The sequence below is a fragment of the Macaca fascicularis genome, chromosome 11 (assembly GCF_037993035.2).
Source record: "Macaca fascicularis isolate 582-1 chromosome 11, T2T-MFA8v1.1".
NCBI classification, from domain to species: Eukaryota; Metazoa; Chordata; class Mammalia; order Primates; family Cercopithecidae; genus Macaca; species Macaca fascicularis.
In genome coordinates, this window is record NC_088385.1 from 69650342 (window position 1) to 69663129 (window position 12788).

Below are 12788 nucleotides of genomic sequence, written 5' to 3' on the forward strand. Positions count from 1 at the left end.
GTTTGCTAACCTTGTTGTAGAGGAAGAAGAGTGGATACAGGTGAGGAACTTCTATTGGCTTGCAAAGGACAACCAGAAGTCCCTTAGATTGGCCTCTTATCTTCCCTGGGTAGCTCAACTTGTTCCCTGAAGACAGTATATAGCCTGGCGGTAGATCCCTGGCCAAGTCATCACCATGGGAATTTGGGCTGTGACCATCTGCTATTGCTATTTTGGTCAATGGGGAAGAGATAAGAAAATCTACTTCAACTCTGTTGGAGATATGGGGAAGAAAGGGTCCATTGTCTCATTCTCATATGTTCTTCCAGACTGGCAGGAGGCTCGCTTGTTAGGACGCCAGGGCACAAGAGCAAATCTTCACCCACACAGTGCCAGGCACTGCACTCTCATTTAATCCTTATATCAACCATAGAGTGTAAGTACTTATCATCATATCTGTTAGTCAGATACAAGAAATGATGAGATCTTAGTCAACTTTAGCCACTGCTCCATTCTAGAAATGGTCTTGATGCTTACACAGTTGTGTTTTTGGAATAAGAGAACCCCCTAGACAAGAGTTCTTATTTCAATTTGAATGTGATATTAATGAGAATAGCTCATTAACTTTAGCCTTGATAATGAACCTTCAAAGGATATATCTTTTTATCACTTTATCCATGGAAAAATGGGCTCTAGAGGTTAAGCAATTTGGCCAACTTTGCTCATTTAGAAAAATCAGAGTCAGGATTTGAACCCAAGTCAGTCTGGCCAATAAACCTTTGGCCATTCTACCTCTTTAATAACCCTGACCTAAACAGATAAAGCTTCATGTGTTTTTAAAGCCCTCAAATGTTCGCTGCATGTGAAGTGAGAAATCAGGTCAGTTTCACGGGGTCCAGTGTCCCCAAGGAGAGCCTCGAAGAAGCAGAGAGGCAAACCAAGGCTTGTGATTTGGTCCTAAGCAAAAATAGCAGAGGCAGGTGTAGCCCCTTGTCCTTCACCACAAACCCAGGTCTCTGGCTGTGCTTCCTGATCCAAACTGTGTAAGTGGCTTTTTATGGTGGTGATGCTTCCTTCACACACACTGTGTGGTGCCGAGGCGGAGGAAGGCATGTTCTTACCAGCCTGTCATGTTAAAGTCCCTGTAGAGCATCTTCTTTCCAAGCTCCTTTCTCTGTACTCTCCTTGGAAACTCCAAATGTGTGAACTCATTTCCCAGCAAGTGAGGCTGCATGAATGCCTAATAGCAAAAAGAAAAAGAAAAAACACATACAGACACATATTTAGAGAAACAAAATAAGAATCAAGGATGCTTTGCAAATTGAGACAGGCCATATTTTAAAAACAAGAAAATTGCCTCATATTTTAAGTAAATAGATTTCAGAGTCTAACCACTGATAGAAGATGAGCACATAAAAACGAACTTACAAAGGAATGCAACTTTTTCATTTGATCTGATACATTGATTGTAACCAAATGCATAGCTGAAGGCATCAGGAAAAAAGACTGAGCTTCTCTCTAAAGCCTGGCTTTTTAGTTTTCCAAATGGTATACTGGTGAGATACGGGGTGAGAAAGCTCCCCTGACGTGGCCTTTTCCACACTCATCTCACTCACATTCCTGGTTATCACGGCCTTGCCTTTGAAACCTGCGTGTGAGCTTTCACATAAACACAATGGCTCGAGTGCTGGTTGGGGCTGGATGCAGCAGACGGGAACTTTCTGTTGGACTCCCTCCAGTTTGCTCTGCAGTCATTTGATCGTGTCATTCGAAGACTATTCTGGAGCAGATGGCTTCTCCCCCTCCCCCAAATCTCTGTTCACACTACAAAAGTCTTGAGCAAACAGCCACTTAGGGAATTGCTTTGAAACAACAGTCTCATTGTCACATTCAAAATTCAAATCTAGCATATGCAATGCTCACATATTAACTTCTCTACTCAGAGGCCACACACCGCAAGCAGGCCTGCACTAGAACTTCCCCGCATGAAGCTGTCCACCTGCTTCTGAGCAGCGTGGTGGAATGGATCTTCTCTCTTTTCTGGCAGGGAAAAGAGTGGGCAGAGCAAATCACAGCCTGGCACTGTAGGAAAGCAAGGGATCCCTGCCACCAGGCAGATGGTCAGGTCCTCAGTGTATGGGTCGTAGGCATCTCCTACAGCTACTTTGCCAGGACGCAATGCCAGTGGATCTCCCACTGATTCTCATGAAGGTCTGGAGGTATTAGTTAGAGATGAGTCATCCGATGCTAAGTTTTTCAGGAACCAAAGGAAGCAAGCTATATTGTCACCGGGCTGGTCATATATGCCCAGATATGGAACTCTGAGCAAGTAATTCTAGGCAGGCTTGGGGACAGGACAGGATGGGATGAGACAGGGTGACTAAGGGTGAGCAGGAGAACTGTGCTTCCCGTTTGCTGTAGCCTCAACAGTTTCCAGGTCTGGCGGACATTCTGGATCACTCTGAGGGGTTCTGAAAATCCTGCTGGGAGTAACGCTTGCGGTACCGATGGGTATCAAGTAAGCTTAAATACAAGGTTTTACAGAGAGGTTCTCCTGGGAAGGAATGAAGGCAACTAACACTTAATAGGTCAGGTCAACAGTGGTGCTTTGGGTGAGACGAATTTGGGTGTGAATCCAAGCTCTGCCTTCATAAGCAATGTGGTTTTAGCAGGTTATTTAATTTCTTGGGCCTCAGTTTATCTGTAAATGAGATTAATTATATACCTCACACTGCTGTTTTCATGTAATGTCTATTAATATCTTAGTTGTTTCTGCTTACAAAAAATTATTATAGTCACCTAATGATTATTGATTCCTATTATATCCTGAGTACTACACTCAGTGCTTTGTGAGTTCTCATTTCACTCTAAGACTGCCTTAACAATCTTACAGGCAACACTAGCTACATCATTTGTGGGGCCCAGTGAATAACAGAAAGAGGAAGCCTGTGTTCAAAATTAAGAATTTCAAGACAGGAACAGCCGAGCATTAAACTAAGCATAGCACCCTGTGCGACCACACAAGTCACAGGCCCATGAAGCTAGTCATGCCTACTGGGTACATACTATTTTATTCCTCTTTTATCTTGGTCCACCCGTGAAAATTAAGGAACAAAGGCATAAGTGATCAATGGACAGCAGCATCTGTTATAAGCCCTTTATGATGTTTCAGAACTTTGAGATTGTATCAGCATGAATACGACCCACTACCCAAGCTGGACTAACATGGGCTTTGGGGTTACCACGTGCCAGCCCCATACCAGACACTTGATACACCTGATCTTACTCCCCAACAATTTCACAAAGCATCAGTCATAGACTCGATTGACGAATGAGAAAACTACATCCTGGAGAGGTTAAGACCTAGCCCAAGGTCATTCACCCAAGACTGAGTGGATCTTGAGCCTGAGCTTAATATCATGGTTATAACCCTCATCCTAACCATATGTTGGACCTTTAACCTACACACACATTTTAACAAAAGATAGTAAAGGGGCCATAAGAGGCCTGTGATCCTTTGCACTTAGACCATGCAGAGGCTGAATCAGTAAACCTTGTTAAAAGAACTCACACACACAGAGCCACACACGGTATGGGCACAAGGATATCTCTGACATTTATAACATTAAATAACTAGAAGAAATCATTGAACGAATAACTCATTAAATAAACTAGCCTAAACCCAAACAAGAGAATTCTATGGTGTCACTTACAATGACACTATAGAGAATATGCAACGACACAGAGTTGCGTTAAGTGTAAAAAAGTAGGTCTTCAAACAATATGTGTGTGTGCATGAACTTGTGAGTGCTGGGTCATATATGCACAGATCTTTGTAGAAGACATACATATGTATACAGATGCTCCTCTGCTTACAGTGGGGTTACATCCCAATAAACCCATCAGAACCTGAAAATATTGTAAGTCAAAATGCATTTCATACAACTAGCCTACTGACCAGAGCTTAGCCTGGCCTACCTTAAATGTGCTCAGAACACTTACATTAGTGTACAGTTGGGCAAAATCATCTGGCAACACAGTCCACTGTAGAGTGGAGGTTGTTTACCCTCATGATTGTGTGGCTGACTAGGAGCTGCTGGCTCACTCACAAGGGAGTATCATACCACATATCCCTAGCCTGGGAAAATATCAAAATTCAAAACCAATTTGAAGTATGATTTCTACTGAATGCATATTGCTTTCACAACATCGGAAAGTTAAAAAAAGGTAGCGTCACTTTCATTCTGTTTTGTAAAATGAAGGCTGCCCTGATTAAAAAAAAAAAAAGTCAGTTGGGAACCATCTGTATACAAATGGACATGTTACGGTCTGAATGTGTCTCCTAAAATTCGTGTGTTGGCAATTTAACCCCTAATGCAACAATGTTGGGAGGTAGGCCTTTTGGGTGGTGTTTAGGCCATGAAGGTAGAGCCCTTGTGAATTAATGCTGCTATGAAAAAGGGCTGGTGAGAGGGAGTTCACTCTCTTGCCCTTCCCCCTTCTGCCATGTGAAAACGGAGCAACAAAGCCCTTACCAGATACTGGTGTCTTGATCCTGGGGGCTTCCTAGACCCCAGGACTGTGATAAATTTTGTTCTTTATAAATTACTCAGCCTGTTGTATTGTTATAGCAGCACCAAACAGACTAAGGCTCTCTGTGTGTGTAAATACAGATATGTGGCATTACATATGTATTATTAATAAATAGGTAAGAATCCAAAGGACATTCCTGAGCACATTTCTTAACAAACCCTGTGTCTAAGAAGGTGATGCGTGTTCAGGACACACTACCTCAAATAGTGGTACCTGGGCATTTGAGGAAACTAGAAGCAGGCCATAGAAACTAGGAAGAATTCCCCTTACTCCTCCTCTAAAGCAAGCCATGAGACCTAGCTGACCTTCCCCTGAAAACAGATCATTAAGACCCGATTCCAGAGGGGCACTGCACCATACCCAGAGGAAAGAAATATCACACAGGGATGCCAAGATGATGCTGAACAAACAGGCCTTGATAAATACCCCTACTCTTGAGTTTATTACCATTAGATCACACTCTTTTGTCCTTTGATCAAACTTCTGTATGACTGTCCCTAAAAATACAGTTTGCCCTGTCTCCTTGGGGCTTTATTTCTGAAGACATCTGTGTGACATAAGCTTATATTAAATCAATTTGTTTGCTTTTCTCTTGTTAATCTGTCTTTTGTTATAGGGGCATCAGCCATGAATGGGTAAGAAATCTCTTCTCCCCACACAAGGGTAAGTGTGGAGATTTCAGGCTCTTTGCCTCCTAACAGGAGGATGAGTGGGCCCTTTGATGGTGCTTTAAACCAGGGACACTTGGGCTGTTTTTGGCTGGTATCCATTTGCCTGGGCGGCTGTATCAGAAGATCTGTTGAAGCAGATGTCTGCGGGTTAGTTGGGAACTCCTCAACAGCTTTGATAACTGCAGGGGCCACCTAACCTCTCCCTCTGAGGATGTGCAGGTTTGAAAGGGTCTTAAACATTGTGTCGCTCTGAGGCACCTTCACACACAGAGCCTTTCATGATTTCCACAAACTGCTTGCTTTCTCCCAGGATAACAACAGGCTATGATATTTCATCAAACATATATGCCATTAGATGCACCATCATTTTCTTACTTCTAGGAAATAAAAAAAAGATGCCAATTAAAATATATATAATTCTTTCTTCACATTTCAAATTTTAATTTTATCCTTTTTGTAACAACTGAGACCTAGACACATTTTTATTATCTATTGGACATATTTAATCAGGGATATAGAAGTGAAGTATGTTGGCTAAGGTTTCAAAAACTTTTACATTTAGAATCCAGCTGCTCTCATCATTTTTCAACTCTAAATCATGAATTTTCATAATTTTCCACACAGAAGTGTTGTGTGTTTCATGAGAGCACAGTGACGCAGCATTTTTTAAATAATCCACACAGCACTGGAAGCCTCAAAGCCAAGGGTGCGGAAGTTCTTAAGCCTGCTTTGCAATGATCTAGAGCCAGCTTACTTCTGACTCCCACTTCAGGAATGTGGCTAAACAAGTCTGATTCACACCTCCTCAAACTCCTCTGCACAATTAGTTGGATCCAGTGATGCTTAACAAGCCCTTCACTTTTCTCTGCAGGATTTTCTTCCAAGCTGCTGGACACCCATCCCACAAAAGTTTGGTGTGATGGTACTCAGGTCATTCTACCCCAAAATATGGAACCTTGGCATTTGAGGAGACAGCAGAAACGGGAAAGTCTCTCAATTTCCCCTTGTCCCTCTCCCCTGAAGCAGGTCACAGGATTCTCATTCCAGAGGTGCCCTCCCCATATCCAGAGGAAAGAAACATCTTTAACTCTGAAGACACAGGGATACAGAAGAATCTGAACAAAGAGCCTTGCTAAATTCTCCCCAGTTTGTTCCCATTAGATCATACCCATTTTATCCAATTATATTTCTCTATGACTGTCCAGTCTTCCTCAAACTTAAGCATAAAAATATACAAGTTTACCCATTTCTTTAGGTCTTCAATTTCTCATAAAGTCTCCTGTGTCATGTAAAACTTGCATTAAAGAGATTTGTAAGGTTTTCTCTTGTTTATCTTATCTTTTGTTATGGGGGACCTTGTGATGGGTGAGGAAATCTTTTCCACCCCTGCAGGTGTCTGCCCTTTTGATGTTCACGTATGTCCAGGAGATGACATGTCATGTCTGTCCCCTGGCTGGCAGCAAAAATCAAATATAAAATTCAGATATGTTAAAAAACAAACAAACAGGTGACTTAGTTCTGAGGAAATACTGTCATACTTGCTCCCCAACTGATACTGATGCCACACTCTTAGATTTCTCCATCCTTCTAATTTTTCTTCCCTCTTGCTAACTGACACAGCACAGGTGGCATGATTCATTTTCTGTCATAATCATGCTTACCACATAATTTATAAGTACACCATGTGTACCTGTGATGTATTTTTGCCACTCTCTCTTTTTTAAAAAATCACCGCCCACTTCCTTACCAGCACATTCAATACTTACTGCTGTTGCATATGTCAAACCCTATGGAGTTAATGGTGTTAAAGGAACTCATCTCAAGAACTTGGTACAAACAGAGCAAACATATGGTTGCTCAATGAAAAATGAGATGCTAAAATACATGGCTGCACACAATTTGTAAAAACCTGTTGATTTTCAGAGGAAAACATTTATGCTTGTTAGTCTATCTTTTTGTGCACTCATAAAAGTCTATATATATAGTCTTATATGCACACATGTTTACACATGTACAGTCATCAAAATATTAAAAAAGGTTATCTGAGGGTTTTCTTTTTAATGTACCCATAATCATGGATATTTTGACCATTGGACACAGATTACTTCCATTTGAAAAGAAAACCCTCTAAAAATTAGTTTTTTGAGAACCCAGTGTTTAAAGCAAGTTTTAAAAGATTGTTGAGAAAAGCGTTACTGCTTCTTGTTCTAATAATTTTAGGGAAAGTCAAAATTCTGGAGAAGAGGCAACCAGGGCAGGGACCTGGCTCCAACGTGGGGATGTGGAAGCTGCAGATTCCCATCAGGCCAGCACAGATATGTTTTGTCGGCAAAAGCAGAGTGGCCAAACAACTTGGGGATTTGGAAACTTCTTAGGGCCTGCCCAGAATTCAGGTGACCATGACTGGCTAGAATTACTTCATTTGTACTGGTCTGTGCCTCTGGAAGCATTGCGCAAGTCAGCATTCTGGAGTCCTGAGTCTTTAAAATGATTTCACTTTGAATTTACCATAAGCAATAAGCCCAAAGTCTGTAAAGTGTTGGGGCAGGAATTTGACAGTTTGCTAATAATTTCCTGACTTTTTTCTTTGAGACAGAGTTTCACTCTTGTCACTCAGGCTGGAGTGCAAGGGCGCAATCTTGGCTCACTGAAACCTCCGCCTCCTGGGTTCAAGCGATTCTCCTGCCTCAGCCTCCCGAGTAGTTAGGGTTACAGGTGCACACCACCATGCCCAGCAAATTTTTCTATTTTTAGTAGAGACAGGGTTTCACTATGTTGACCAGGCTGGTCTAGAACTCCTAACCTCAGGTGATTCACCTGCCTCGGCCTCCCAAAGTGCTGGGATTACAGGTGTGAACCACCATGCCCGGTTGATTTCCTAACTTTAAACTTACAAGATGCATGGACAATTTTGGTATGGTTTACTCCCCATTGTCCATAACTGAGCAGTTCATAAATATATATACATGATTAATGCCCCTTCTCAAGCCACATTTCATAGGGATGCTGGTCTATTAAAATTGTGGACCAAATCCAAGAGGGGCAAACTCACATTAACATCCCACTTCTGTCTGCAAAATAAAAATTCTGGATAGTCTCCTAAACATTCCTTATTTATCTGATATGCTGGATACATTCTGACCTTTTCTCTTTGGTGATGTTATTTGGATTTATTTATGTTAGAAACATCTGTATAGTGACGTAAGTTAGTCATATAAGCCATTGGGTATATGAGAATACCAGCTACACTTAAATGTGTTCATCATTTTTATTTTTTCATTTTTATTTTTTGAGACAGAGTCTTGCTCTGTTGCCCAGGCTAGAGTGCAGTGGTGTGATCTCAGCTCACTGCAACCTCTGCCTCCCGGGTTCAAGCAATTCTCCTGCCTCAGCCTCCTGAGCAGCTGGGATCACAGGTGCATACCACCATGTCCGGCTGATTTTTGTATTTTTAGTAGAGATAGGATTTTGCCGTGTTGACCAGGCTGGTCTCGATCTCCTGGTCTTAGGTGATCCGCCTGCCTCAGCCTCCCAAAGTGCTGGGATTAGAGGCATGAGCCACCATGCCCGGCCATGTGTTCATCATTATTAAAATCTTAGCTACACTCCAGTGCCTAGCATAGCACCCAACATAGTAAAGGCGCTAAATAAGTATTTGCTAGAAGAATGAATGCAGAACATTCTGACCTGCTCTACACAATCACAACTTAGTGATTATTTAAACTATAAAATAACACAGCCTTCAATCTTTTGAAAAAGTTAAAACTGAGGCCCATATTGTATAAAAACCATCCTGGACCCACGTAGTTTGGATTTAGTTAGCTTCTTATAAATTGATAGATGTCTTCCCATAAATATACATATGTATGGCTGCATGTGGTTTTTAAAGCCCCGTAATGTTATTTTACAAATCCTAAGAATATCTAAATAATAACGCTATGTCTCTTCTTTACTTAATAAGCCTGCAGATGAGAAACCTATAAATTAGCAGTTGATATTAAAATGCAATTATTATTATTATTATTATTATTATTTTGAGATGGATTCTCACTCTGTTGCCCAGGCTGGAGTGCAGTGATGCAATCCTGGCCCACTGCAATGTCAGCCTCCTGGGTTCAAGTGATTCTCCCACCTCAGCCTCCTTAGTAGCTGGGACTACAGGCATGTGCCACCATGCCTGGCTAATTTTGGTATCTTTAGTAAAGACGGGGTTTCACCATGTTGGCCGGGCTGGTCTTAACCTCCTGACCTCAGGTAATCCACCTGCCTTGGTCTCCCAAAGTGCTGGGATTACAGGCATGAGCCACCACGCCCAAACTTAAAATGCAATTTAAAGTGTATCAGCCCACCCTGCGATAAAAAAGAAAAAAGGGATCTCTTCTTGTACCTCCATTTTAATCCTAAATTTTGAGGTTTTCCTTCAAGGAAACACAACAGAATGCTACTAAATGAGGGGAGAGGGTGGACGTATACACCAAATTCATGTGTGTGCCACAAATATCACCTGGGGGAGAAAGCTTGATAACCTCTGCCCTAGCAAGACCAAAGGCAGGTAACCAAGACTCTTAGGGACTCCAAAGAGCACAGGTTTGTTAAAAAGAGAATAGGACATATCCTCGTCACTTAGTGATCTGAGCAGCTAAAAAAAGAAAACTTACAAACATGGTTATATCTGGCCAGGAACAAGGACACCTCTCAGGAAAGGATGCTGGAATAACCGACTGTGTCAGGGCAGGACACCAGAGTTGGAATAGGGGAATTGGATGTCTTTTTACGGCCACTCTCCTCTCTAGTCCTGAGCAGAAACTGGTTTCAAAGGAAGAGAAGGGAGATGAGTTTGCACTGTGGAAAAATACAACAACTCCATCCCAAAGAAAGTCTTTGAGTACCTGACGGATGGAGGCATAACAGGAGGGAACAAGTCTGAAGAAAAGGCACCTTCCAGAACCTTCCAGTAAGCCTCTCACTAGGGAAGATGGAGGCCAGAAGTCTAGAGCAGGTGAGCAACCTGAACCCAAGGCTGTCTCACTCTAGAGCACATGGCCCCCAGCTCCACCTTCCTGGGCTCAGGGAGAGTTTTGAGCACCTCAGCAGGGCAAGGAGAAAAGAGTAGCTAAAAGCAGGGAACTCAGACCCCAGGGAGGGAAACTAGACCTGGTTATGGGAGAGTCTAAGGTGACCGGGGCTCCAGCGGAGGGCGGAGCACCAGCCTTCCAGTGGACACAAAGATGGGGCTTTGAGGTTACTCCAAATTGCATGCTAGGGAATACAAAATGCTTCCTCATTTTCTTCCTCCTTTTTATCATTTTTTTTTTCCTGTTGCTTTGTGGTCAGCTGGCCAGTGAGTAGTGTCAGCCAAGGAGACTGTCCCAGGGCTTTGGGTATCCAGACAAAGGAATTCACGCAACTTAACATTTCAGCCCTTACATAGGCTAAGTATCAGGGGCTAAGGGTTTGGGGCTCAAAGAACACAAAAAGAGGCCCCTCTGCTCAGAGCTTACACACACCAGTGAGGGAGGCTGAGGACAGCTTACAGGCAGAAATGGAGCCATTCGCAGGGACTAAGGAACGGAGTGGGTCACATACTGAAGAGGATCAGAGAGAATCTGCAAAAGAGCTTAAGAGTTGGTCAGGCAAGAGCTCTGGGGGCAAGTGTGGCCACAGCAAAGGCAGGGAAGTGGGAGACAGCACGGCACCTGAAGGTACTCCTAGGAGAGAAGAGAGTGGGGCAGAGAGGAGGCAGGAGTGCAGACATCGGCACCAAAGATGGCCCCTCCTGCAAAGGGTAATGTGCAGTTAAAGAAAGGATACATAGAGTTAAATAAAGCGACACTACTGAAACTTTTCAGTGAATTATATGTGGTAAAGTGCTCTTCTCATATGCATACAAGCTGATGGAGTTTCACAAATTGAACACACCTGGGTAGCTGGCATCCAGATCAAGAAACAGAACATTAACAGCACCCTGGGACCAGCGCCCCATCATCAGGAACCCACCCAATCACTGCCACAGCCCCAAAGGGGCACTACTCCGACTTCAAGACTGGCCCTGTCTCTGTGCTTCATCTGAAATCCTACAGAATGCCCTGTTTGCTAGGTATTAAGTCTGCGAAATTACACACGCTGTGTGTAATTGCAACTTGCTTATTCTCCGTGCTGTACGTTAATTCCATCCTGTGACTATTTCATTATTTATTTACCCATTCTAGTCTCCAAGGGCATTCAGATAGTTTCCCATTTAAGCTATCACAAACAGTGCTGCTATGCACGCTCTGGTCTTTTGGTAAACATTCGTACACATTTCTGTTAGGTACACACTTAGGAGTAACACTGCTGGACCACAGCACTTTCAACTTTAGGGAGACTGCCAAACTCTTTTTCAAAGGAGTTGTTCCAATTTCCACCCCATCAGCAGAATGTGGAAAATAAGAATACTCATGTTAAATAAGATAAATGAGATGGCAGATTCCATGATAGAAAATAGTTTGTAAAGTTCTCTAAAAACTAGAATCCTCTACCTAAAACTTATACATTAATTAATTTTTTAAATGTTCAGACTTCACAGCATTTGAGAGAAAGTAATCGAAATGAGAATTTTCCGTGCATAATACAAATCTTTTTTTTTTTTTTTAATTGAGTAATCTCTCCTTTTTCTTGCCCTTAGAGGGGGAAAATCTCATCAGATTATATGAGAAGCAGATTGGAAGCCTTGCAATTCAAGATGATTTATCAAGATAGAAAGTCTAAGGTCAAGAATGAAATGAAATGAATAATGTCAGCCAAGCCACTGGTGATCACTAACGGTCACGCTAACAGTCAAATGAGACAGCTTTTCCAGAGCCAAGGCTGGCTGCCTGATTTACAGTGCAGGAATAGAATAGCCTGGTTTGGGTTAAAAAAATGAAGAAACAATGTGAAATGGCTGAGATCCAAATATGTATAGGTTGGATTCTTTCATAAAGAACTCTGGGTCTTAATTTGTTGTCAAAAATCTCAAAGTAACAAGAACCGAGTTTGTATGTATAAACTATTACAGAACTGAATATGAATAAAATTCTGCCTCGTTTATGAAGATTTTAAGAGAAGTTCACATTTAAATTTCTACATGATCCAGGGAACCTACTGTAAATAGAAAAAAATGCCACAATAGCTTTTAGTTTGCCATTTTATAATGAGAAAATTTGAACCTCATATGCCGTTTTACTAAAGGGGGTTAAATGAGGAAGGAGGTGGGACTGGAGTGGATTTTTTAAATGACTCAGACATTCTCCTAAGGAGCAAAGCAGGGAGATGGGGAACTGTCTCTTTTTGAATAAAGCCAGGCTTGCCGGGTTTAGCCACCTGCTCTCAATGTTAGGTGGGATGACAAGGTGATGTACCTGTCATTTTGACCCACCAGCACACTTGAACCTCCCCAGTTATAGCCTCCTGTCTTCACAGCAGGTTCAGGCTTAAGGAATACTTCTCTGGAGATAATTCTTGAGCAGGAAAAATCCCAGAGAGCCAAGCAGCACCAGGGAAACAGCAGACAAACAGAACCCGGCT

At 42.3% G+C, this 12788-nt stretch overlaps 1 protein-coding gene across 2 annotated transcripts in view; it reads right to left on the reverse strand.

Moving 5' to 3' along the window:
* Window positions 1-12788, reverse strand: part of PPM1H (protein phosphatase, Mg2+/Mn2+ dependent 1H) — a 289566-nt gene that overhangs the window by 75362 nt on the left and 201416 nt on the right. For both annotated transcript variants that reach the window (XM_005571430.4, XM_074007331.1), the window contains exon 6: window positions 1101-1219. In XM_005571430.4, coding sequence (XP_005571487.1) covers window positions 1101-1219 — 119 coding nt within the window. The remainder of the gene's footprint in view (window positions 1-1100; window positions 1220-12788) is intronic.